The 24024-nt window shown below is 41.2% G+C and overlaps 1 protein-coding gene and 1 long non-coding RNA gene across 2 annotated transcripts in view; both read right to left on the reverse strand.

Moving 5' to 3' along the window:
* LOC143135368 (uncharacterized) overlaps positions 1–10989 on the reverse strand; it is a 58860-nt gene extending 47871 nt beyond the window's left edge. The window contains exon 1 of the long non-coding RNA XR_012988918.1: positions 10862–10989. This is a non-coding gene — a long non-coding RNA (uncharacterized LOC143135368). The remainder of the gene's footprint in view (positions 1–10861) is intronic.
* Positions 10990–12338: 1349 nt separating this feature from the next.
* Positions 12339–14859, reverse strand: mycb (MYC proto-oncogene, bHLH transcription factor b). The gene is made up of 3 exons (XM_076295379.1): positions 14672–14859; positions 13597–14257; positions 12339–13243 (listed from the first exon to the last, which is right to left on the reverse strand). The coding sequence occupies exons 2-3, from the start codon at positions 14249–14251 to the stop codon at positions 12672–12674; spliced, it is 1227 nt and encodes a 408-aa protein (XP_076151494.1). The 5' UTR covers positions 14252–14257; positions 14672–14859; the 3' UTR covers positions 12339–12671.
* Positions 14860–24024: the final 9165 nt, after the last annotated feature.

The raw sequence follows: 24024 nt of genomic DNA on the forward strand, positions 1-24024 counted from the left end.
CTGTTGCAACAACTAGTACCTGGAAACTAAATATGCACTGACGAATGGAATGGAATGTTGTATGAGCTGCACGTACACGCCCCCTTTCAGGGGAAAGATGACTGATATAATGGAAACTTATGCTGCATTGAAGTGGGGAGCGAAAAGGGCTTATACTTACTAAATCTTGAAACAAACGTGAATAAAAGGCACAAAATAAGGTTGGTGTAAGAGTTATCTGTGTGTTTATGGGATTAATGTGACAATTATGTTCCTATTTTTGTGCTCTTTCCAGTTTACTAACAGGAGTGTCACGAATGTAGGCACAGTCAAACTGCCCGTGGCTGACAATAACTAAGTTCGGCAAGCTTAACTTTACATGTCATAACATCAACTAAACATAAGTCACACATTCATTCTATCACTTGTAATATCAGCTTAGCCTATTTCCTACAACTAGGTGAGATAATTGGCTATGTTATACTGAAGTTCCACAGTTAGCTAGCTAGGAAGCTAACCGTTTTGCATGGGTATTGCAAACGAATTAGGTTGGTAATGTACAAAGTTTCGACATGTAAGTTACATATAACTAGATGTAACATCGTGTGATTACTAGCTGTCTTTCCCATTGGAATCCATGATATAATGCTGCTGAAGACTCCCTTACTCCTCTCTTTACTCTCAAGGGTCTCAAGGTGGGCTTTGGTCTGTAGCCTCCCCAAGGTGACGTAATGCAATGCACTGTGGGGGAAAGCAGAATCACTTCAAACCGCTGTGAAATAGTACCTGCTTTTTCGTATTATATTCCGTTTTGTGATACCTAACAACCTCAAATACAATGGATAACAGTTTAAATGTTTCCAATTTTTCCAAATGTTTCCTCCAATATTTGAAAATATGTAGATATTTGCAGATAAAAGACTCGATAGATATATAGATAGATAGATAGTAGGGGTGTAAAGATTAACCGATACGTATCGGTATCCGTTTTTAACGTGTAAGATATGGCTACATCGATACGTGAAGCCCCGTATCAGAATTTCGATCGATTTACTTATGAATGGGTGCACAACCTTTTCTGCTCGCTCAGACTCATTTACGTTCCAAGCAGCGCGTTCATCCCACTTCCGGTTTTGAAACTATACGTGGCACGGAATTGTGGGTAATGCAGTTCGTTTTTGGTTACATTCATTGCCCAAAGTTGTCAAATGACCTCATTACCCATACATCTATTGCAACTTAAGCATGTGACAACTTGCACTCGGTCGGCTTTTGTTTTTCAAAATCCAGCGCGAAATTAAGCACTTATAGCATTCCTAAACAGCAACGATAGTCTGTAGAATAGCATTACCTTTGATGAAGGGATTTCCTTAATGTTAAATAATAATTTGGCCCTTGCTGCTAAAACGATGCATACATTATTAGCCAATGTTTTTGTTCATATTCACTCAGACTTGTGGCATTTTAGGTTTCTGCATTAGGTCTACTGTTGGAACAAAATAAGCCCAGAGAGTTCATTGATTTGTAGCCCTATTTTATTCTTGTAGGGTAGGCTAGGCCTATATGAGAAAAGGCCAAGAGTGTCTTAAGCACTGTTATATTGTATTTCGGTATTGTCTTACCTCAACAAGGCTACAGCTCCATGAAAACAATCAGATATAACTCTATAAAATCTGTAAAGTCTATAAAAATGTATTTTTATGTTGTATTTGGCTGCTGTGTTTGACTGAAATGTAGACTATTCTTTTTTCATTTCAATACAGTATATGAAACAAACCTCAGTTTATATAATCATATTCACACATTTTGTTGCCTAATTGACAACCATGACCATGATAATTGATAATATAAAATGAATGTGCACCTTGAGCAAATGATAAAAAATCTTTCCGAATGCTTTCCATTCTTGAACTGCATCGAATTGCATCGAATCGCATTGCATCGAATCGTACTGAATCGTTTTTTATAAACATGTATCTTTTCTTGTATCGAATCGTGCCCATGTATCTAGATGCGAATCGTATCGTCTTTTACATGAGAGATTCACACCCCTAATAGATAGAGATAGATAGATACTTTATTGATCCCCAGGGGAAATTCAAGAAAATAAGTATAAAAATAAATAAATGATGTATCGTGAAATTGTTTGTGAATGGCTGTGAAATTGTTTTGCAGAACATGATTGGACTGCATAAGTTGGCTAGAGCATACTGATTTTAGTCTTGGCTCATAAGTGGCGTGGACTAGGGCTGCAGCTATCGATTCTTTTTGTAATCGATTAATCTAGCACTTTATCGATCGATTAATCGGATAATTTTTCTTTTGCATTTTTAAACAACCAAAACACATAATGCATAACGAAAATGACATAGCTGTAAAATGATCAAGCAATTGGCACAGAGGTATTTATTCTAACTCCAAGATTAGGCTACAAAACTAAGCCCATTAATTGCAATTTACCCATTTAGTGTTTTTAAGTGCCAGTGCCATCAATTAAATAATGTTCAAAATGCTCTCTGTAAAATTGCAGCCTCTTGTGCATGACTTAGAATGGACAGCTTTGTTCGCCCAGCTATGTTGTGAAGTGCTGGGAGGGAGAAGAGGGAAAGCAATTTAATGTATTAATATGTAGCCTACAACAAGTTTCATGCTGTAATCTAGACCTGACATCAACATAAATATCTGTTTTATGTAGATTTCTACACCTGCAGCATTTACCATTAGGCTACTAACAAATAATTTTACCATTAGGCTACTAAAACATAGCCTACCATTAGGCTACTAACAAATAATTTTACCATTAGGCTACTAAAAAATCATTTCTGGGGTGAGCCTATTTGCTATGGTAACCTAGCAACCTGTGTGTGTGTGTGTGTGTGTGTGTGTGTGTGTGTGTGTGTGTGCACGCGTGCGGTGCGTGAGGAAAGATGAGGGTGCATGCATGTGTGTGAGGGGTTCTTTTTTAGGCATACTGTCTTGCAATTGAACGTGAATACGTTTACTTACTTAAAAACATCAAAGCTAAACAAGCTATCACGACATCGCTACAAATACAGTATGTGATTAAAATCAGCCAACATCAATGTAGGCTATAGGCTACATAGATAGATGATAGATAGGCTAGATAGATTGATAAATAGCCTAGCCTACTTTATTGACGCTTGGTGAAACAGCATGGAGTGGATATTTAGGTTCAGATGCTTGTTCTTTTCCTTTTTGAGTATGTAATGATCCCAAAACTTTACTTGAAAACTTTAGACATTCTCTGCCATTTATGGATATCTTGACTCCGCCATCGCGCCAGCTAAATTCAGAACGTATCACAATTCACGCGCTAGTGGTGTGCTTCCTGAACAACGGTCCGTGTGGAACAATCAGATCCCTGCGCGTATAGTGCGCGTCATAGGAATTTAACGAGGCTTCGATGCAGGGTTTTTGCCTCGAGTAATTTTTGTAATCGAGTTATTCGAGTAACTCGATGAATTGTTTCAGCCCTAGCGTGGACGATATATAAACCAATTGTGAGCCCTCTTCAGCACCAGCAGGAAGGGGCAAAGTGGGTAGGCAGCCGTAGCCTGTGTGATCATTTTTACATAAATGATTAGTATTCCACGTGACAGAGCAAGACTTCTACGGATCACTACGGAACACTTCACTTTCACCTGCTCATGCATATGGAGACGTAACATGATCTAATTTGATGTCTTTATATACACCGCAGGTTGGGGATGTCAGATATAAACCAATGTTGCAGAAGTATGAAAATATGACTGATATGACTAGGTTATACTGGTAAATTATACAACGATCTTTGTTCCTATTGATATCGTCTGCACAATGGGAAATAATCTAGTTAGTCTTGTAAATAGTGATCCTGCAAGATTCCTAGTCGTTGCAAAATCAGTCTGTGACTATAAAATATGTGACTTGTTTTTAGATGCGAGAGGGTGCTCTCTTCTTCCGGTTGCCGCAATCTTGAATTGTTGCCACTGACTTGTACAGACTTTTTTTTCAAGGCGGCGGCGACCAGATGATAAGTTAAGGTAATGCACTAACCAAATTTATAATACTTTGAGTCTTGTCAGTGGTTAAAAATTAGTTTTGATATAGCATCACGCCCCTCGTGCTTTCAATGTAAGCTATTGCGTTGTTAGCTCCTCTGATCCATAAATGGACCCTACATTGTTTTTACTCTGGATAATTTCTTTAATAATTTGTGATGTTGTACAATCTGCCTCATGATTTGTTTGCCAGATCAAAACCTCATGAAACCATGGAGTCTATGCAATGTCACAGCTCTTTATAAAGCTTGAGGGCTCTCTCTCTCACACACACACACACACACACACACACACACACACACACACACACACACTCTTAATCGGATAAAATCCATTAGAGAAATTGCCATGACTCACATCTTTGCCTTCCGAGCATTTATCCCACTCTCATGACTAATTAAGAGAAGTCAGTCTATATTTGAATTGTCAGACTGTGGGAGAATGTGCTCAAAGTTCCCAAGGGCAATGATGAGAGGGATTTAGATCCCACTCTGTGAAAACTGGTTCTGATTCATATGATGCAAATGGCATTGATGCGATGTCTGCCACTAAATTAAGACTGCCAATACATGAGGCATCAAACATACCGTTCATATTTAACTCAAGAGTCTAGAGAATTTTCAAATCCATGGAAACTTGAAGAACACTTCAATAAAATACTAAGTAAGTATAAGGGAGTATTGCTGTTATATTGCTGTTGTTACAGAAATGCCTATGGTCTGTTTTGTAGTTTGTTCATAAAAAGCCTGCTGTTCCTTACACACCATCCTGAGATCAGCAACATTGATAGATTCTTGACGTCAAGCAACAAAGAAGACACTAACAAAGGTTAAACTGCTTAGATAATGAAGGAATCTAATTCAAAACAGGAAGTAATTATTACATATTGAATGGCAACAGAGACACAATTTTCCTACATATGTTTTCTTCACATAGAAATCTTTGACATGACCAGATAAGCCATTAAGTGAAGGCCAACTGGAGTAACTACTGCAGAGTGTAGCAATCGTCCAACGAATTGGTCCTTGGTGATCAAGATCATTGCCTTCCGCTTTATGAAAGAGAAGACCCTTTGACTGTACCTCACAACAAAGACACAGCTCCAAAGGCATCTGCTCTGTGCTGTGGCACATTGTCAGGGACTGAGTGTGAATAGCAGGTCTGTGCCCCTCCTTGCTCCACAGCCCATCTGTTCTCTGAAAGCCCCCGCCAGTTACACAAACTTGCATCCATCAAAGGGCTATCACCCATCACCACAAGGACCTCCCCCAAAAAACATGGCAGTAAATCAGTCGCAGGGGTGCTCAATTTACTTAACAAACCTCTGTGTGTTTACAGTGCGTGCCTGTGAACTCACAGTTCCACCAATTTCTTGTTTACACACATTCACAGAGTAAAGAGATATTGTCTTTAGAATAAAAACATTAAGTCTTTCTTTTTCTGAATTCATTGGAATAGAATATGGAATGTTTTGACTGAAAGGTAAAATGTAGTCACATTATACCCTATTGCAAATAATCAACATGGTGTACTTCTGCCTATGTCTGTTAGACACAACATGATCTGGCCTAAATGATTCATGGATGTTGCTCACGGGTGTGTACCGTAAGCGTATGGATAATATGATACACCTTCGTCAGACGCCTCACCACACAACCAATACAGACACAGCAGGAGATGACAAATAGAGAGACTTTAAACAATGCAGCATATACAACATGTCTGTGACCATTATGAGTGTAACAACATGTAAAAGTAGCATCTAATATTTCAACTAATGAAGACACAAGCCTCTTAGGGCCGCAGTCAAGGCCACTGAGGGAGCTGGGAGTTGGATTGGGGGTTGGGGTGTGCGGAGACCAAAGGGCCACTTGAAATGGCAGGAATCAGTAGTGATAGTATCGTTTTCTCCAGATGGCCAGCTATCTTCTGCTCTTTTACAACAGAGTGGGGGAGCGGGAGCAATCCAAACGTCCCTTGGGGACATGCAGCTCTTCAGGACAGGAGGGGACAAGGCCGAGGAGTCCAGCGTTACTCATCACAGCAGGCAGAAAGGCAACGAGCCAGCACACATCCACACCGCGGCCACTTTGGTCTGGAATGATCGGCGGCTGCCACAGTGCAGATGCACTTTGTGTACAAATAAACTTACCATTCATGTGTTCATTAAAATACAGTCTACTGATCCACCTGCTGATGCAAACTTGGCACATCACCTTTCCACCTTTAGGCTTTGGGACTGCTTGAGAGGCAACTGTGTAGCCTGGGAATACCCACAGTGTTTCCCATACATTGACTAATCTGTGGCGGGGCGCCACAAAATCAAAATCGGCCGCCACAGATTAATTTAAATATAAGATCAAATCCTTGCATTGCCATTGAGCTGCGCTTTTTACGCACGCAGCCTTTCCTTACCCCACCCCGCTCTCTGTCGTAGCCTGCTGCCCCTCCTCTGCATGCATTTAACAAAATAATCACGATTGTTGAAGGATTGTTGTTGTCACATAGAAGCATTGCATAGAAGACGTCTGGCTAAATTGCTATTAAATCCGCTTAGCATCATGACCATGCTGCGCAAATTTGTTCAAAACTGCTGCATTGAAGTTAACTCTGCTAAGGTCTTATCACAACATAGTAGGCTACATTGAAGAGACTAAACTTAAAGTTAAGTTATGCAATCAGGCAGTATCTCAAAGCTAACGTAATACTGTTTGGATGTAGAATTTATACACTACCACTACCCCCCCCCCCCCAATTCTGTGGGAAACACTGACCCATACAAACTTTTGGCAAATTTGGGATTTGCTCTACAGGTCTGTCTGGCCAAGAGGCCATTGAAGGCCATTTCCAATGTCCCTAAAACACAGGCACGCCAATACAATCGCTAATCCGACATGGACGTGTATTTCTTTGGAATTGATTAAACAATTGCATGTAAAACCTTCGTTTACAAGATTGCTACACTTTCGAAACAATTTGGTAAGAGTTTAATGTACCAATTTAAGTTTAATTTCACTGCTAGTTACGCCTCTGCTGGAAGTCGTAAGTCAATGAACCTTTTCCAGACCCACTCCCAATTGTGAAATGTCTGGCTGTCCCCAGGCTAGCAACTGTGGCCAAGTGGATTTAAGTGTAAACAGAGGTATGGTTAGGGCTGGGCGATATGGACCAAAACTGATATCCCGATATTTTGGGGCTGATTGGCAATATACGATATCGATACGATATTGATATTTCAAGCAGAAAGAGCGAAGTGCTTCATATATTCACTCAACACAACAATTATGACAACACAGCCAGTTTTAATTATATTAATTTCAGACTGCTCTAACAGAGCTGTGCAAAAAAGTGTAAACAATAACATAGGCCTACAATAGGCAGGCTACAGTTGCTCTGATAAAGCTGCGCAAATAACAAAAGACCAAAAGTTGACCCAGACTGACAACGCAGGCCTACATTGTACTGCACAATGCAATAGGCTATTTTGGGCACAACAATATTGAAAAAACCTGCAGTTTTGTCACACAATGCAGTTTTTTTACCTGTAAGGGTTTGATAGGGCCTAGATGACAAGCAAATGTAGATTATGATGGCCTAGACATGTTGCTATTAACAACAAAAAAAGTTTTAAAAAATTAGGCTACTTAAACAACGTAACTGAGTCACTCATCAAGAGTGTGATAGACGCTACCGACGTTTTGTATGCGTTCATTTTTGCATGTTCCGGTTCGTAAGAAAAATCCCTATGCACGATTGAATGGGGTTTCAGGAATCATAAAAAATTATGCCCTAACTGCTCGCGAGTCGCGTGCATATCCTCTTAATAAAATCAGCGTTTAGGTTGCCTCCCTGAGGACTTTAGATCTGCTACTGTCGCTAAACGCAAGCATTCATCAGTGTATTTAAATTAGCTAGGCTATGTACCAAAAATGACATTTTACCGTGAGTGAAGAGCTGTAGCTGCTAAACAGTGTTGTAACTTAAATCTGCGTGTACAAAACCGCTTGGAGCTCCAGTGGAATTTTGATTTCACAACGAGAATTCTCGGTCTAGCCGTTGATGTGCCGACGGAATAGGCATCAGCACCAACCTCTGATCAAGGTAAACAAAATCTGACTCAGTGTCCGTCATGTTTGAAAGTTTGTAGTGCTGCGAGGGAGAACGTGCACACGCAAGGGGCGCAGTTGAGCAGAGCTGCGGCTATCTGAATGGTCTGAACACAGAAGAGCAAGTGGCTTTGATAAAATGGCCCATTATTTGACATAATACCGGTATTACGATATTGTCTAAACTACATATCGTTTTCAAAAATATATCGGTCGTAGTCGTAATACCGATATATCGCCCAGCCCTAGGTATGGTTGTAAAGAACTGAGTTGGCTATTCTGATCAGTTCTCCCCAATAATAGTGTAAAACTTTTCCAGGTGTTAGCATGCTATGAAATTGAGACAGGGTTTATGGCTTTATGTTCTCCTGCCGTCCTCAAATAGAGTTCTTTGAGAGGATTCCGTTTCCACTCTCTAGCTCTCAATTGGGTTAAATGTATTTAACCCTAGAAACTGAAGTAGAGTGTCAGGCTAACTGAGTAGACTCTTAATTTAAACCTCAATTCTGGGTGTGAGGTATCTGCGACATCACAACATGTGAGAGCCTGGTGACAAGCATGCCATCACAGGCCTGACATCACACAGGATTACACACCCACTCCTGCCTAGTACCTTCTATGGTGCCACTCAGCACTTGGAAGAGAGAGAGAGAGAGAGAGAGAGAGAGAGAGAGAGAGAGAGAGAGAGAGAGAGAGAGAGAGAGAGAGAGAGAGAGAGAGAGAGAAAATAAAACCAGCAATGGGTTTTATTGCTGGGGGGGGGGGGGGGGGGGCAAGGGTAACACACCAAGCAGCTGCAGGCGGCCCCGGTGACCCCAGCGATAAAAGGATAGGAGGTGCGTGTATCACATTAGTAGCATGTTAGGAACAAGCTTTCCATGAGTAGCCATGTTTAGAGCCCGCTCTGGCAGCCCTTACTGCCTCACTGCTGCTGCCAGGAGCGGACTGCTAGTCATCCATTCTGCAGGGGCCAGTGTGCAGGTTAAACATAGACAGCTCTGAACCCAGTTGACCTGTGATGGGCCCCACAACACTGCTTGGGGGAAAACAAAACAAAGGAGGGCGGGGCCATGACCAGCATGACATCACGCCATGACCATTTATCACACTGAAAGGACAAGATCAATCATCTCTTGAGACTTACATATATGGGACCGGTTTTTGACCAGTTTCACACTCTCAGTATGTTATCTGGACCAATCCAGCACAAGCGAAAGAGTAGCCTAATCAGTTGTGCATGCAGAGACACCTGCCAAAGCTGACTGGGTGTGCATGACAACACGTGCCTCCTGCACGATGACTAATAGCCAGGGGTGGATTATGTAGCCGCTGTACGAGGTCCACATGCATGCATGCGATCGCCCCAGACTCAGAAGCCATGACCTCTGTACCCAGTACAACATCAGCAGCTAACAGACACTGCAATCCCACTGGAGCACCCTGTCTCATACATAACGTGGAGAGAAAATGGGAGCATAATCTGGTGACCTCATTGACGACCAGACATCAAAAGATAAACACAACCCAGGGCAGTACTCACATATAAAGGACATATGAACATTTTAGAGGTGAAGAGATGTAGGAGCTCTTTCGATTGTTGCCTAAAACTAAATGAGTATTAACACAACTTGCAAAAACAAAAGCCACTCAAGCTCAGCACCACAACCACCGACCCGTAGCAGTAGAGCCCCACTGTACGAGGTGACTGGTGTGTGTTACGGAGAGACACCAGGGCAAGGGGTGAGCAGCACTACTGACTGCCAGGTCCAGTGAGCTCTGGGCATCTCTGCAGGAGGTGACAGAGTTTGGTGATGGGGAGTGGGGGTGAAAGAGTTGCAGTCCAGCTCTGTAGTGCTCCCCATCATCATAAATCCCTTGTAAATCTCTCAGTGAGGACACCTAATGATAGACCAGTCTTCCTCCCCTTACAGATTTATGAGCTACAGTACACCCATAGTCACAGAGCTGAGACTGACAGCAGTCCAAGCAAAAAACAGTCTGTAAAAAAGTAGTTTACAGAGACAATTAAACGTTGAGTCCCCCATCATTTCAGCTCTGCAATCTACCTTGAGATACCAGGTCTGCGTTCTAATTTGGAAATGCCTCCTCGTGAGTTTAAGAATACACTACAGCACTGGGGTACAACGGTAGGATATATAATATATATATATATATATATATATATATATATATATATATATATATATATATATATATAAATAATACCTCTCCAGTTAATGTACATGGGCGGTGAGGTTATGCTTCGACACTTAACGTTAACGTTACCACTTACATTTTGAGATATACTAGAAACATTGTCACGAACACGAACACCGCTGCTTATGTGTAGGACACACACTTATTAACTTTACATTTCAAATCAACGTTAATCCTCACTATCACCTTCAATGTAATCCTAACGTTAACTTTACACATTAGGTAAAGTTGTCGCCTGATAAAAAGACAGACAGGTGAGTCACAATGTATGTTCGTTTATACTTGGTAGTTTAACAATATTTAAAGATAGTTATAATAGATATCAAACAAAGTAACCATACAAGTTTCTGTAGCAATAACGTTAATGTTACACCTGTGGCAGCAGCATACTTCTGTTCAACTGTAGCCCATAGCTAGCAGCTCTCTAATGATACAGAGTAACATGTGCAGTTGTACACTACGCCAGTTTAAGTATAATAATAATACTTGATTACCTACCATTTTATTCGGAATATCTTCACCTCTTGCATTCATAGTTGTTAAGGAATCCCCGGCAGAAAGGTAAGATATCTGATCTGAGAAACATAGCTACCTAGCAGCTAAATCACGTCCTCTCCTCCATGTGCTCTCTCAGCATGCGCATTGTAGCACGTTTTGCATAGTCTGATACTTGACGTCACAAGTCTGCTGTGCTGAACTTGAACCACCAGACCTGGGATAGTGGCCATGTGTATAGTCATGGTTTTAATGAATAACAGGCAAGTTGGACATTGTCAAGTTGAATAACTTTTTCACATTTGATTATTCAGAATTTGATTTTATATTAGGCATAAGCTATTCACTTTATTGTCATGCCTTAATATTTCTTGATCTCCTCTGCATCTTTCACTATACGGAAGGGATATATCCATGCAGTGCAACTGCCTTGGTTATGATTTGCATCACAGGCCTATAGATTGTTTAAGTTACTGCTTCAGATAGCCCTACCAGAGTAAAAGTGGAGACTTGATCAAGCACTTTGGTCAAAGTCATTGCTACATGCTAAGTGACAAAAGTATCAGTCTGTTATGCAAGGAGATGCCAGGTTATGGGTTAGGTTGTGATGCTGTCTCATGCAGAGAAATAGGGCAGAGAGATCCTACTCTGCCTGAAAGATGATGTATATGTTTGCACACCTGTGCATGTTAAGGTTAATGTACTGTATGTTTACCAGGCATAATTATCATATCTGGTCTTCTAGTAAGGTTTATAGCCTAGTCTATTTGACATGGCCTGTACCTGTTCAGGACTAGGATTCATCATAATGTTAAAAGAACAGTTTATGTTCTTTCTTATAATGTTAAAATTAGCAGTTTATTGCCAGCATAGCTTTCTATAGGCTAAGCTTTGATAAAAATGTAGGGTTTGAGCAAGGTTGAAATGAATGCATGTCCCTCTAAGGTCATTCAGGATTGTTGGTTTATTTAAATTGTGCTATTTGGTAACACACACTGTATGATAGCCTAACCTTTACCTTTTTGACAAGCATCAGTTCAACGTCCAAAATGCAGTTGAACTTCTCTTCTGAAACAAGTTATCTGCCTGTCTGTCCTTACCTGTATGTGACGTAAAATGATAAAAGCATTATCCTAGTTGAAGATGAGGTGCACTGTATTTTAGGCACAATGTCACAATGTAGAGTCCATAATAAATAGCACTGTATGATGATCTGCATGTATGTAAGCCCAAGGGACAGGCTTTTTTTGATGGTAAAGTCAGTTGCATCAACTGCCCACCACTAAATCACAATTTCAATGGGTCGGGCCAGGAATGGGATGTTCATTAGCACAATAGCCTAGTTTGCATATTATTATCAGGCAAGTCAGGAAAACACATCTGACACACTTCGAAGACGGATTCCCTGTTTGTAATCAGTGAATAAAATGGCCTCAGGAGATGTTTAAAAATAAAGTGAGTCACGAATGAGTCAAAGAGGTTTCATAGACAAATGCATTTATGATTCAGAATCAATACAACATCTGAAATACATCTGAGCAAATATGTACAAATCTTACAAAAACACAATATTTATTTAGGGCAGTAGCAAATCTTCTTGCCATTGTATACTAAAAATAAAATTAAATACAAAATAAACGAGGTGATGACTTCCAGTAGCCCATGTTTAAACAAGGCAGTGAAACTGTATACAAAAAAGATCAGATTGCTTCAATGTCATGAGTGGCCAGAGCTTTCGAGGAACAGTCTTGAGGCAACTGTATTTTCAGGCAGTAGTCCAGAGGGCATGGAACCCCTCATCCTTTGTCCATTACTACGAACTCTTCAGTAGGTCAAGCCTGTGATTGAGCTGGTCCATTTTTCTCCTTAACTGTTCCTTAACAGAAATTAGTTTTTGCTCCTCTGTCTGCATTCTGACGATGCACTCTGTCGCTTTTTTGAGTATGACTACTTTGGCGGCCTTCTCGTTATTGGCCACGTCTGGGATCTCGTCGCGCAACGCAAAAAAACTGCGCTTGAGCTCATTCCGTCGCTGTCGCTCAAGCACGTTATGAGTCCTGCGCTTGTCGTTATCCTCCGAGTCAGACGTCCTGGGGCTCGTGCATTTTCGATTGTTGCTGATTTGTTTAAGCACCCTGCTGCCGTTGCTCTCGAACTTAATCCTCTTGACCGCAGGCTGCTCGTTTCGGGTAGATGGGTGTGCTGCGTAATTGTGTTGGTGAACATTGACGTGACATCGTTTCAGAACTACCGGACTGTGATGCGATCTGCAAGCAGCATCTGAAGAATTTGATTCCGACCGCTTCACATATTTCCTCTTTTCCACAGTCACAACGTCGATTTCTTCCTCGTCCTCCTCCTCGTCGTCGTCGTCATCGTCGTCGTCTAAAATAAGAAGGATACACTGTCAAATATTGCACATTGATCACTGTTCAAACTAAGCTACAGCCTACAATGCGTCCCCGCCCTCTCCTCCATGAGAGCATTGCAGCATTGAGCTCATCTTCATCCAGACAAACGCAGCTCTGGGGGGGGGGCACCTTATGCAACTACCATCATCGACAGCCCAGGATTTAACACGTTATTTGCCAGTAAATTACTCAGTCACGCCACATTACAAATTCTCTCACACTACTTGCCAGACTACACAAATATACACATAGAGCGTAAAAGGGGGACGTGTCAGAAGTAATGTAGGCTAATGTTAATAATGTTACAGCAGTGAAATGTTCCCTTACCCGAATCACTGTCGCTACTGCTGCTACTTCCACTATTGGGTGGAGTATCAAGAGGTAGGCCCACAGCCAACGACTGTGATGTTTTGCTGGGTTTGGGGGTTTCCGTCAGTGGGTAGGGAAACACGACTGAAGGGTCAATACATTCCGACGCTGGGGTATTGATATCCTGCAAGTAGCAAACGTTAGACTTCAGTCGATTTGAACCGCTCCCCGTAGATTCAGTCGTGACAACGGCTTCTTTTCTTGCAGCTTGAAATGATGCCAGACGTTCAGAAACGACTTTTTCAAGTTTAGCGGCCGCTGAAAAACCGCTCCACATGCAGTCTCGGATAATAATAGACTTTGCGTTGTCCTCATCGCAAATCAAACTATGGTTAATCATTGTGTCGTCCCCAAGAAGCTCAGTAACCATCTCCAACTGGTCTGCTGTTGAGGGATAGAGACTCGCGAGAGAGGGTCGCCGGCTAGGCGAGAGTGGCGGTGTTGGTAGCAACTCAAATTTCTTCCATATATCCTCGCTTGGAGCCGGGGGCTGTGTTTGACCATGCTGTTGATAGTAGAAATCCTCGTCCTCGTTGTCGTAGTAAAAATAGGGTTGATAGGAGTCGTAGTCATAGTCATAATTCTTGCTCGCCATGCTCGGACTTTGTGGCATGACTGCCTGCAAATGAAAGACAACATTAATTAAGTTGTAAAGGTTAACAGTGTTTATACACCAATGGTAAGCTGTAGGTTGCGTTAGTAAAATGCTACAAGTAAAAATCATTGCATTTGTTCAGCTCCAAAAGTAGCGGATGGAACTTAACTCGAAGCAAAGCTGTCAGTGCAAGCACCGGCATTTAAATGCGAGTGTCACCACAAGCATGACTGCATGGGCTGTCTCCACAGGGTTCACTTTATTTATGTATTATTGTCTATACCTAACCCGCTAGTCTACTACTTAAAATGTTTGATTGTAATCAAAATGCCAAAACTATGCACCATATAATCAACAATTTAAAGAAAATTCAAGACGCCTCAGACTCAATAAATTAAATGATTAGAAAATACCTATTTCATTGGGGGGGAAACTTACCAGAATCAATTTAAATACGTCAAGTAAACCTGAAGGATTGAGGTATATCAGATAAGTAAAAAAAAGTCTTGTTGATTCCGAGTGAAAGTAATATTCCAAAGTGGGAGTTGACTGCACCGGTTTCAGAAGATGGACTGCATTTCAAGTGGCATTTCAAACTCTGTGAGTGTACCTCTACCAATTCGCGCTTAGACTGCTGCAATATTACCAACAGCTGCTCCCGCGGGTTTTAATACTACGGATTGTTTTTTTTCTCCTTGCTGTATCCATCCGCAGTGGTTCCGGCCAAACAGATCTAGCAACGTCAAAAAAAAATCTTGTTTTAAAACAGTATCACTTTAAGGGACGAACGACTCAATAAATATGTTTTAAATATTTGGATATTTATGTCACGGAGTAAAATCATCTTTAATATAGAACTACTTTATATGGCGGCGGCAGCGACTTTGTGTGCGTGACTTGGTGGGCGGGGCATAGTAAAACGCACATTGAATCCAGCGCGGTTGTATCAGAGTAGGCTACGATAGGTCTGATTAGGTGCTTGGCTGAACGATTCCTGTTTACTGTTACGTTCAGTAGTGCCTGGATATGTAACTACTGGTTAATTACAATGACATGAGCACAGAATTCGATATAAAAGAGCGAAACATTGAAATATGCACACCACATAGGCTAACCATTTGCAATTATAGTCTACGTTTTTTGTTTTTTTTATCTCTTTAAGACTTCCTCCGCGTCATACGCTTCCCGGCAAAGTCGTCTGTAGGCTACCCTTTCTTTTACTGTCTATGTAGCCTACGCCTGTACTCCTCTCCTGGCGAAACCTAGCACGTGTGTGTCCTGGAAGTGTTTAAATCTAGTGCCTTGTATGCCAGTGTGTGGCTGCATTTAAAGAGAGAGAGAGAGAGAGATACACATACTATGCAATTAAGATTTAGCCTATAACCATGCGTTGACGTTACATCTTTTGACTCACCAAGATGCTTTTCTATTGTGCACTGCCTGTTGTGTTGTGTGTATCACAGATCATTACAATAGCGCCAGCCGCCAGTACGTTTGCGCATTGCACTGACAGGTGAACGAATCAGACAGTAATCAACGAACCACTCGCTGGAATTACAAAACGAGATGTAGCATTACAATATCTCCCCCTGCTGGCTGACAGTATTATGACAGCTGCCAGGTAGGCTCGCAAAGAAACAGGGGAGTGTTGTAGTAGCCTGTAACAGGATGAAGTATTAAAATACAAAATATAAGTAACTGTATTTAAATACAGATATTTAAATAGGTGGCAGGCTATTCAGAATATTGTTACACTGATTACCTGACGGTAGGCCTATTTTTTGTTTTGAAATCACTGTTTTTATTATCAAACAATTAAAGCAGTTAACTGCTCAATATCACAATATATTTTTAATGCATTATATTGTCCCATATCCCTTTCTAATAATTCAGGTTTTATATTCAAATGGAATTCAATCTTCCATTTAGTATGTTCTTGGCTTCATGTGCTAAAGCCACGCCCAATAGGGATAGAGGTGCCTTCCCTCTCAACTGTCCTAACACATATTTATTCCAGCCATTCTCTTAAACCAGCTTATAATTAATACTAGCCTATTGTAATTAATGAACAGATCTGTGTTAAGTGCACAAAATATGCATCTTTTGCTAATTTACTGCAAAAAGCTGATGTTTTGCAAAACTAGTAAGGTGTTTGCAAACAAATCTCAGAGTTTGGTTTACAGGATATTTAAAATTCTGGCAGGGAAGATACATCTATTTAATGAAGGCATGGTAAAGTGTTTGCCTCTGGACAGGCAAACACTTTGAACATGAACCTTCTCTGTTGTGGCCTAACTCATTCACAAAGATTGAAGAATCCTATGGTGCGTTCATGCCATCTGGGACTGCCCTCTTGTCTATGGGAAACGGTTATGATGGTGTTCCAGACCAGATTTCCCTAAAAGATCTAGGTGGGCGGGGCCAGGCTAGCGGAAAAGATATGTGTGAAAACTCGATTTCTTCTTTAAATAAACAACTTTGTTTAAAAGTATGTAAGATGCTTGTGAAAGAAGATATGCAGCTTTCAAATTACAAAAAATGTCAAATTCCCAAGTTCACATAGTTGGACATGAGAGTCCACATGGACTACAAATGAACTACAACGTGATGACAAAAGTGACAACAAGCCCACACCTGAGAAACTTTGTAAGCAAACTCTTCTCCCAGTTTCCCACCAATTATACCCACATGAGATGACGTTCACAATTATGTTTTCACTGGGGAAAATGTTTTTCCCATGTGCATGAACACACCACTACCACATTCTTGTTCCATCTAGTCACAGCTAATCCTAATTAGTTCTTTAGGCAGTAAGTAAATTGGCTATTGAGATCAACTGTGTTAAATACACAAGTATAAAGGATACATGGCAGGATGTTGTACTTTCTGGGGTTTGTCCACCAGCTCACTTAACTCTCGTAGGGGGGGGGGGTGTTAATACCAAATACCACAATAGCCCTGATTTCCTGATGCAACAAGATGTTTTAAGCACTCCTGTGTAATTTTTTTGAAATTTTCTTCCAAACCCCCCCACCCCCAAAATTACTTTTTTAACCCTGAAAATGCGTGTTTTTTTCCATATTTCACAACTTTTCCACTTTTGGCCTATTACAACCGACAAATATTATCATGTTGGACCATTTAATGATCTCACATGTGTCATGTTATATCGTAAGAGTACTTTGCACAATGAAAAGTCTAATGTCAAGGTCATATTGTAGGTGAAAGGTCACCGAAATGCCTTTTTCCCCAAAAAAATCAATAACATTCCCACACTTTATCAAATCATGATTCTTGTCGAAATGTGTCACTGTACTGGCAGAAAAAGTTAAGTGTCATACAACTTAAGATATTTTGTTTCTAAAAAACAGTCTCATGTGATGTGGCTTTTATTCAGTGACAAAACCCACATTCACCATAATTGAAGTTTGGCATGTCCAGTACTGACGAACAAATTAACAATGGCGATTTGTATTCATGGTACATGGTCAAAATCCAAGAAGGAACTTGAAGATGTGGCCTATACGGAAGAATCTGACCTCCCTCATGGTGTCTTGCCCCGTAAGAAGGATATCATTGAATGCATGATGTATCTTCTTCGCCCTGCAAGGGCCGGTAAAGTCCTGCGAACCAGGTCTATGGCGGCAAAGATTCTCGCCTCTGTTTTAAAAGACCACTGGTTGTTCTGCAACATATACACCATTGGGGAGCAATACATTGCCAGCAGAATTGAAGCCTCCGGCTCCTACACACAGTTGCGTGTGTTGCAGTGCTGGAGACGCATCCCATTCCCTTTACATGGGCTTACGTCATCCGTTGCTGAACTGAATTGTGGGTCCGTTGCGTCACGTTTCTCCCGTCGCTCGCATTGAGAAGTTCAGCTGTTGCTGCACCGACAGACGGCACCGGCCAATCAAGCCAATCGACGGACGACACCAACCAATCAAATTACGGTTATACTTCAAGTAATTTGCATAGCTTGCAACTGTGTGTAGAAGCCGTTATACCCGCTTCCTCGCCAATATGAATTGGCCACAGTCCAAACAAAGTGAGAAATGGAAAACTGACATGAAGGAGTACAATGGGGATATGGAAAATCTGTTGACATTTTTTATGAGAACAAATCGGCACAAGTGTCCCAAGAAAACCCTTTTGGGGTCAAGATGGGGGATGAGAAATGGCAGTTCTTGCATTCCATGCGTAATGGTCGCAAAGGTTACTGTGAGGAGCAGGTTGATAGAAAGTGGGAGCGAACAATGGAACGAAAGAATGCGAGGGAAAAGGCCCTGCAGGCCATGCAGAACAAGGAAGAGGAACGGAAGAGGGCTGATACAGCATTGGTTGGGTCAACATACGAAGAAGCTATGGGGGAGGCAACCATAGACACCACCACTGAATCTACTGATAGTATCTCAGAGCAGGTAAATACAGCAGATGATACCAGAGACTTTCTAATGAGGAGACACAGCACTCAAAAAATCCTCCATAGAAATGCATGTACGCCAACATGGCCGTTGTCTACACATATCCCACCCCTTCCTCGGCAAAACGTTGACATGTGAATACATTGAGCCAATCATGTGGTGTGATGTGAATACATTGAGCCAATCATATGGTGTGTTGTGAAGACATCGTGCCAATCATGTGTTGTGAACTCGCCGCTGGAGCAAGGTTGGTGTCGTGAAGCCTTGCGCACGCGCATTTCTGCCGAATAGGATGCCCAATGAGTGCCCAAAAAGCGTTGCAATATGGCCGCCGAGTGGAGGGACTTGCCTAAAAGGACTTTGATGATACATACAACCCTGCAACTGAGCAACTCCAGTCCAAAAGGAGAAAAGTACACGTTGCCACGGACACTGAAAGCAATGACAGTGATAGAGAAGTTATCAGCATTTGCGTAAATCTGCTCGTAAAACATCTCCACTGCTCAAGCTGAAGTGAACCATGCAGAACATTATGACTGAGGTCAACTTTGTTTTACATTGTGCATTGTAATGATCTCTGCTTAATGTTTCTTGTTGAATGTAATTCTGGATCATTTTGGGTGACCTTTGACCTTTAATATGACCTTGAAATAGGATATTTTATAATGCAAACTATTCTCATGGCATGACATACCACACGAAAGACCATCAAAGGGCCCATAATGAACATTTCTCTACATTGAACTTAACAAAATGTTAGAATATTGTGTTTTTTGGTGCAAAAAATAGGCATTTTGAGCCATTTTTGTGACCTTTGACCTAAAATATGACCTTGACACTATACCCTTTGTAGTGCAAAGTGCTCTTACGGCATTGCATGCCACATGAAATACCTTTAAAGGACCCAGCATGAACATAAATCCACTATGTACTTTGAAAGTTGGCAAAAAACACACATTTTCAGGGTTGAAAAAGTAATTTTCAGGGTAGGGGGGGGGGGGTTTCGGGCTTGATTTGAAATTTTTACACATCAATGTATTCCCAAGACATGGGAGCATTAGAAAATCTGGGCTAAAGTTGAATCTGAACATTTTCATGAAATAACACACCCCCCCCCCCCACTCAAAGGGATGCTCCTGTGTCTGCGTTCCGCACATGTGGTGCTAGGTGAGTTCTTGACGAAAATTGTGTCAACACAGCTGTGCATGCACATGGGAGAAAAGAATTTCCCAGTAAAAACGTCATCATGAACGTCATCTGTTAATACACTGCATCTATATTGTTCTTACTACTATAATGGTACTGCCATTACATTGTACATATCTGTACATGTTGTTCATACATTGTTCATACTACATATTCTGCTCTTATAAGGTAACCGCTAATACACTGCATTTATATTTAATTTATACTACTGTAAACCACCTTCTGTAAACCAACTGTATACTACTGTCTACACTGCACTATATTTATTATCCTGTCTATACACCACCTGTTTATACTTATATTGGATCCAATACTGCACTACTCCACTTGCACTACTCCACTTGTACACTTGCACACTTTGCAACTTGTTGTTGTTGTCCTGTTGTCCTGAAAACACAACACTTCTGCTGCTCTTACATAACTTGCACCACTATGCCACTTGCTTACTTAGGTCAAACAGAACTATCTCAGCCATTTATTGGCCTGACTTTGCACTATTATATTGACTGTCTATGCACAATTTCAACCCAATTTTGATGCTCTTATTTCTTCATTGTATGTGCCTTCTTATTTACTCATTTATTGTTTACTTGAATGTTATGTTTGTCTGTGGACTTAATTGGTAAAATATGTCTTGTCTTCACCGTGGGATAGTGAGAAACGTAATTTCGATCTCTTTGTATGTCTGGGCATGTGAAGAAATTGACAATAAAGCAGACTTTGACTTTGACTTTGATATCACATTGCACTTTTCTGCTTTTTTGCACTTCTGGTTAGACACAAACTGCATTTCGTTGTCTTTGTACTTGTACTCTGCACAATGACAATAAAGTTGAATCTAATCTGATCTCATGTGGCAATAACAGCACTATACCTGCTCAAAGGAATGGGACAAAATCACTAGAGAAAGATCAAACAGCAAAGCCCACACAAGTTAAGATGCAACACATAATGGCAAAAACACCTTGGGATGTAACATAATGAGAAAGTTTGAAGATCCAATGAGATTGCTTCCAGCTTTAAAATGAATGTTTTAACTCATAACTCATTCAGGGAAAAGAGATAGATATATAGATAGATAGATAGATAGATACTTTATTGATCCCCAGGGGAAATTCAAGGTCTCAGCAGCATACATAAGAGGGATTCCCTGTGTGTACTATGTCAGAAACATGCCAATCCTTTTGGAGTGAAAATCTGGCTGTGATTTGTTGCACAAAGTTTGCCTGCTATTGGCGGTGAAAAAGTGGCTGACACAAGTTACTGCAGTATCTATACCTATATATTTATACATTAATGCCCACGGAGACCTGGGTTCGAATCCGATAGTAATTCTATCATCCCACCCTGTCTCTCTTTCCCACTCATTTCCTGTCACAATTCACTGTCCTATCAGAAAGGTAAAGGCAAAACCCTAAAAATAGATTGCACATTGGCACCTTATTGCATATGGGAAAAAATATGCACATTCCACACAACACAATGCAAAAACATCACCAGCCAGCCAACTATATTGTCAACATTGCACCATGAAAAACTGTTATGATATAGAGGCATCTTAATATACGATATGCAAAATGATATGGCACAGCCATATGAAATGTGTTTATTTTGTTCACAGTGAGAGTTACATTCAGTCTTTTGTCAGTCCTGTGCACTGTGTGTATCACTGGGTTTTGGGTACAAAAGAATGTGTGCTCTTCAATATGGAAGACCCATATTATGGACCCCATTATAACTGTAGCGTATACAGGCAGATGTCTTTTTACACGTGCACAGACTACTGTAACCTGATTCAGTACAGCATATGTTCAGGATATCAGATCATAAACAGACCAGGCTGGTTAGTATATATTCCCTGATACAACTTTTGTTTCCATTCATCATCTACCAATAGGTTGTATTTAAAAGATATAACAGGCAAGATACTTAGGCTTATTTATATTTAGTTGGTTGAAGTAGAAACAACCAGTCAAAAGAGCCAAGACCTGCAAACTGAATGTTATAGAAATGTATAATTTTTATAGCCTGACGAGCCAGACCCACATTAAAATGTAGGGTCTGGGCACTCACCGTTCGCAGTGCTCAGTCCGAGGGGCGGGATAATCTTTGTCTAATGGTTGTCTTTCAAATTCCCTCTGCACGCAATAGGACAGCGCTGAGTCCCATGCGTTTTCCCACCAGCGGAGCTAGTTGGCTAGTTCAAACTTTTGCCATCTTAAAACAAGCTTAACTCGTGTCACACTGTTGGCCAACAGCAACATCCATCTTCTTTGTTTTCAAGTAGCAGGGAATTCAAGCCAAACCGTTGCAACTCTGCCATCAATCATTATGTTAAGCCCGCCTAACGACTCTATACACGATTTGATTGGCCTGATAGAAGTTGAATTTTTCGAGCTCACAAGCCAACGGAGAGTTGCTAGACTAGCCCTGGAAGCAAATGTAATTTGCTGCCGCTAGGGTGCGTCTATAATGTTTAAGCAAATTAAAGAAAACCAATTATTTGAAAAAGTGTAAATTAGCGTTGTAGTGATGCTACCATTCAGTATTTGTTTTCCAGCAGCCCTTAAGGGCAATAGCAAAATGTAACTGTTGTTTCTTTTCCCTAAACTGTTTTTTTATTACTATTGGTAGTAGCAAAGGGATGCATAACATTCATAATGACTTTCTAGAGGGAATGTAACAAATTCATGACAGATTAAAGACCAACATTATGCTTTATAATCTAAAAAGAGATTATTAGAATCATATGCTTGCCTTTCAATCACTGATTTGATTTGGCAATGCATACACACACAGTATGAGTACACAGTATGAGATTGTGCACAGTATGTACAACTTATACTGCAAAACAAAATAACCACAGTGTGTGTGTTTGTGTGAGAGAGAGAGAGAGAGTCTACAACAACTATACTTTGGTAAAACCTAAATGCACATCTGTATCTGCATTGCACAAGTATACTTCTGCCATTATGCAGTGGTCATTTTACACATTGCTGTACATCTCGATTTTTAGTACCAGTGTGTGTGTGTGAGAGAGAGAGTGAGAGAGAGAAAGAGGGAGAGTGTGTCTTAGTGCACTATGTATACTTGTTTATGAATGTGTGTGTGTGTGTGAGAGAGAGAGAGAGAGAGAGAGAGAGAGAGAGAGAGAGAAAGAAAGAAACCTAGGGTGCTACATGCAAAAAAGAAACATATGGACAAAACCAAACCACTGCCATAATTATAATGTCTGAAGCGGCAGGATCTCACTTACCACGCCTTGAAGTGGAGGTGTTGTGATGGAATGGTCCATGGCCTGCTACAGAATGCCATGTGACCACGGGCCACGTTAAGACGTGATGGAGAACTGGGAGGGGTGGAGGTTGAGCAGGAGCGTGAGCAGGGGTGGTTTTCCCTGAGGTGGTACAATTCGAGCGTTTGTCCGCAGGCCAAGTGGGTACAAGGGGAAGCCAGACGCTGCGACCACGTTGGAAACATGAGCCTGTGTGAATGCACTACACCACACATACCCAGGTCTCAGCCTGCATGAGGCACTTTAGGAAGGGTCAGGGGAAGCATGTTGCAGTTAGGGGTGTGGTGGTGGGGGGGTTATCATGGCCTTTTCTGGGTGCACATAGAACTATTGCTATGGCTGATAGCCAGGTTAAAAATAGCCGTGTATGAAATGTACACCAGCAGGCCTCACAAAATAGAAACTGTCTTTTTGGGTTTCATCGTACCCGGAAGAAATATTTACATAAATGCTTGCTAGAATTTAATAAAGCTAAACTGACAGCTTGGGAGCACTTTGGCACACCTACAAACACACACATGACTACATGATAATCACATTGATTTATCAATGTTAGCAATGCAACCCTTTACTCTCCACTACCCATGCTGCGGTAGGCTAATGCTGCGGTGGAGGCACATGCTAATGAAGGGTGAGAGTGCACAGCTCCCTCTGCTGCCGCAAGGGATGTGGAGCTGTGGGGGAAAGGTCAGTGTGGGAGAGAGCAGCAGTGCTGGACGGGTCTGGCTGCAGGAGGTTTGGCAGCAGGCTATATTTGCACCGCTTTTAAATACGCTGCTGAGATCAGCACCTCCTGGCAGGCCAGAACAGAAATGTAAATCCACAAGCAGTAGGATGTGTTTTTCAATTATACCACATAGACATGT

Source organism: Alosa pseudoharengus, unplaced genomic scaffold, assembly GCF_046254945.1.
Source record: "Alosa pseudoharengus isolate Yale_2024_CS ecotype anadromous, Long Island Sound unplaced genomic scaffold, YU_APseudo_1.1 YU_APseudo_1.1_scf_2, whole genome shotgun sequence".
Taxonomy (NCBI): domain Eukaryota; kingdom Metazoa; phylum Chordata; class Actinopteri; order Clupeiformes; family Clupeidae; genus Alosa; species Alosa pseudoharengus.

Bases quoted from the DNA above. Each gene is read 5' to 3' on its own strand.
- mycb (XM_076295379.1), bottom strand. From the start codon at position 14,251: ATGCCACAAAGTCCGAGCATGGCGAGCAAGAATTATGACTATGACTAC. The intron at 13,244-13,596 runs GTAAGGGAACAT...TTCTTATTTTAG, and splicing joins CAGTAGCGACAGTGATTCGG to ACGACGACGATGACGACGAC.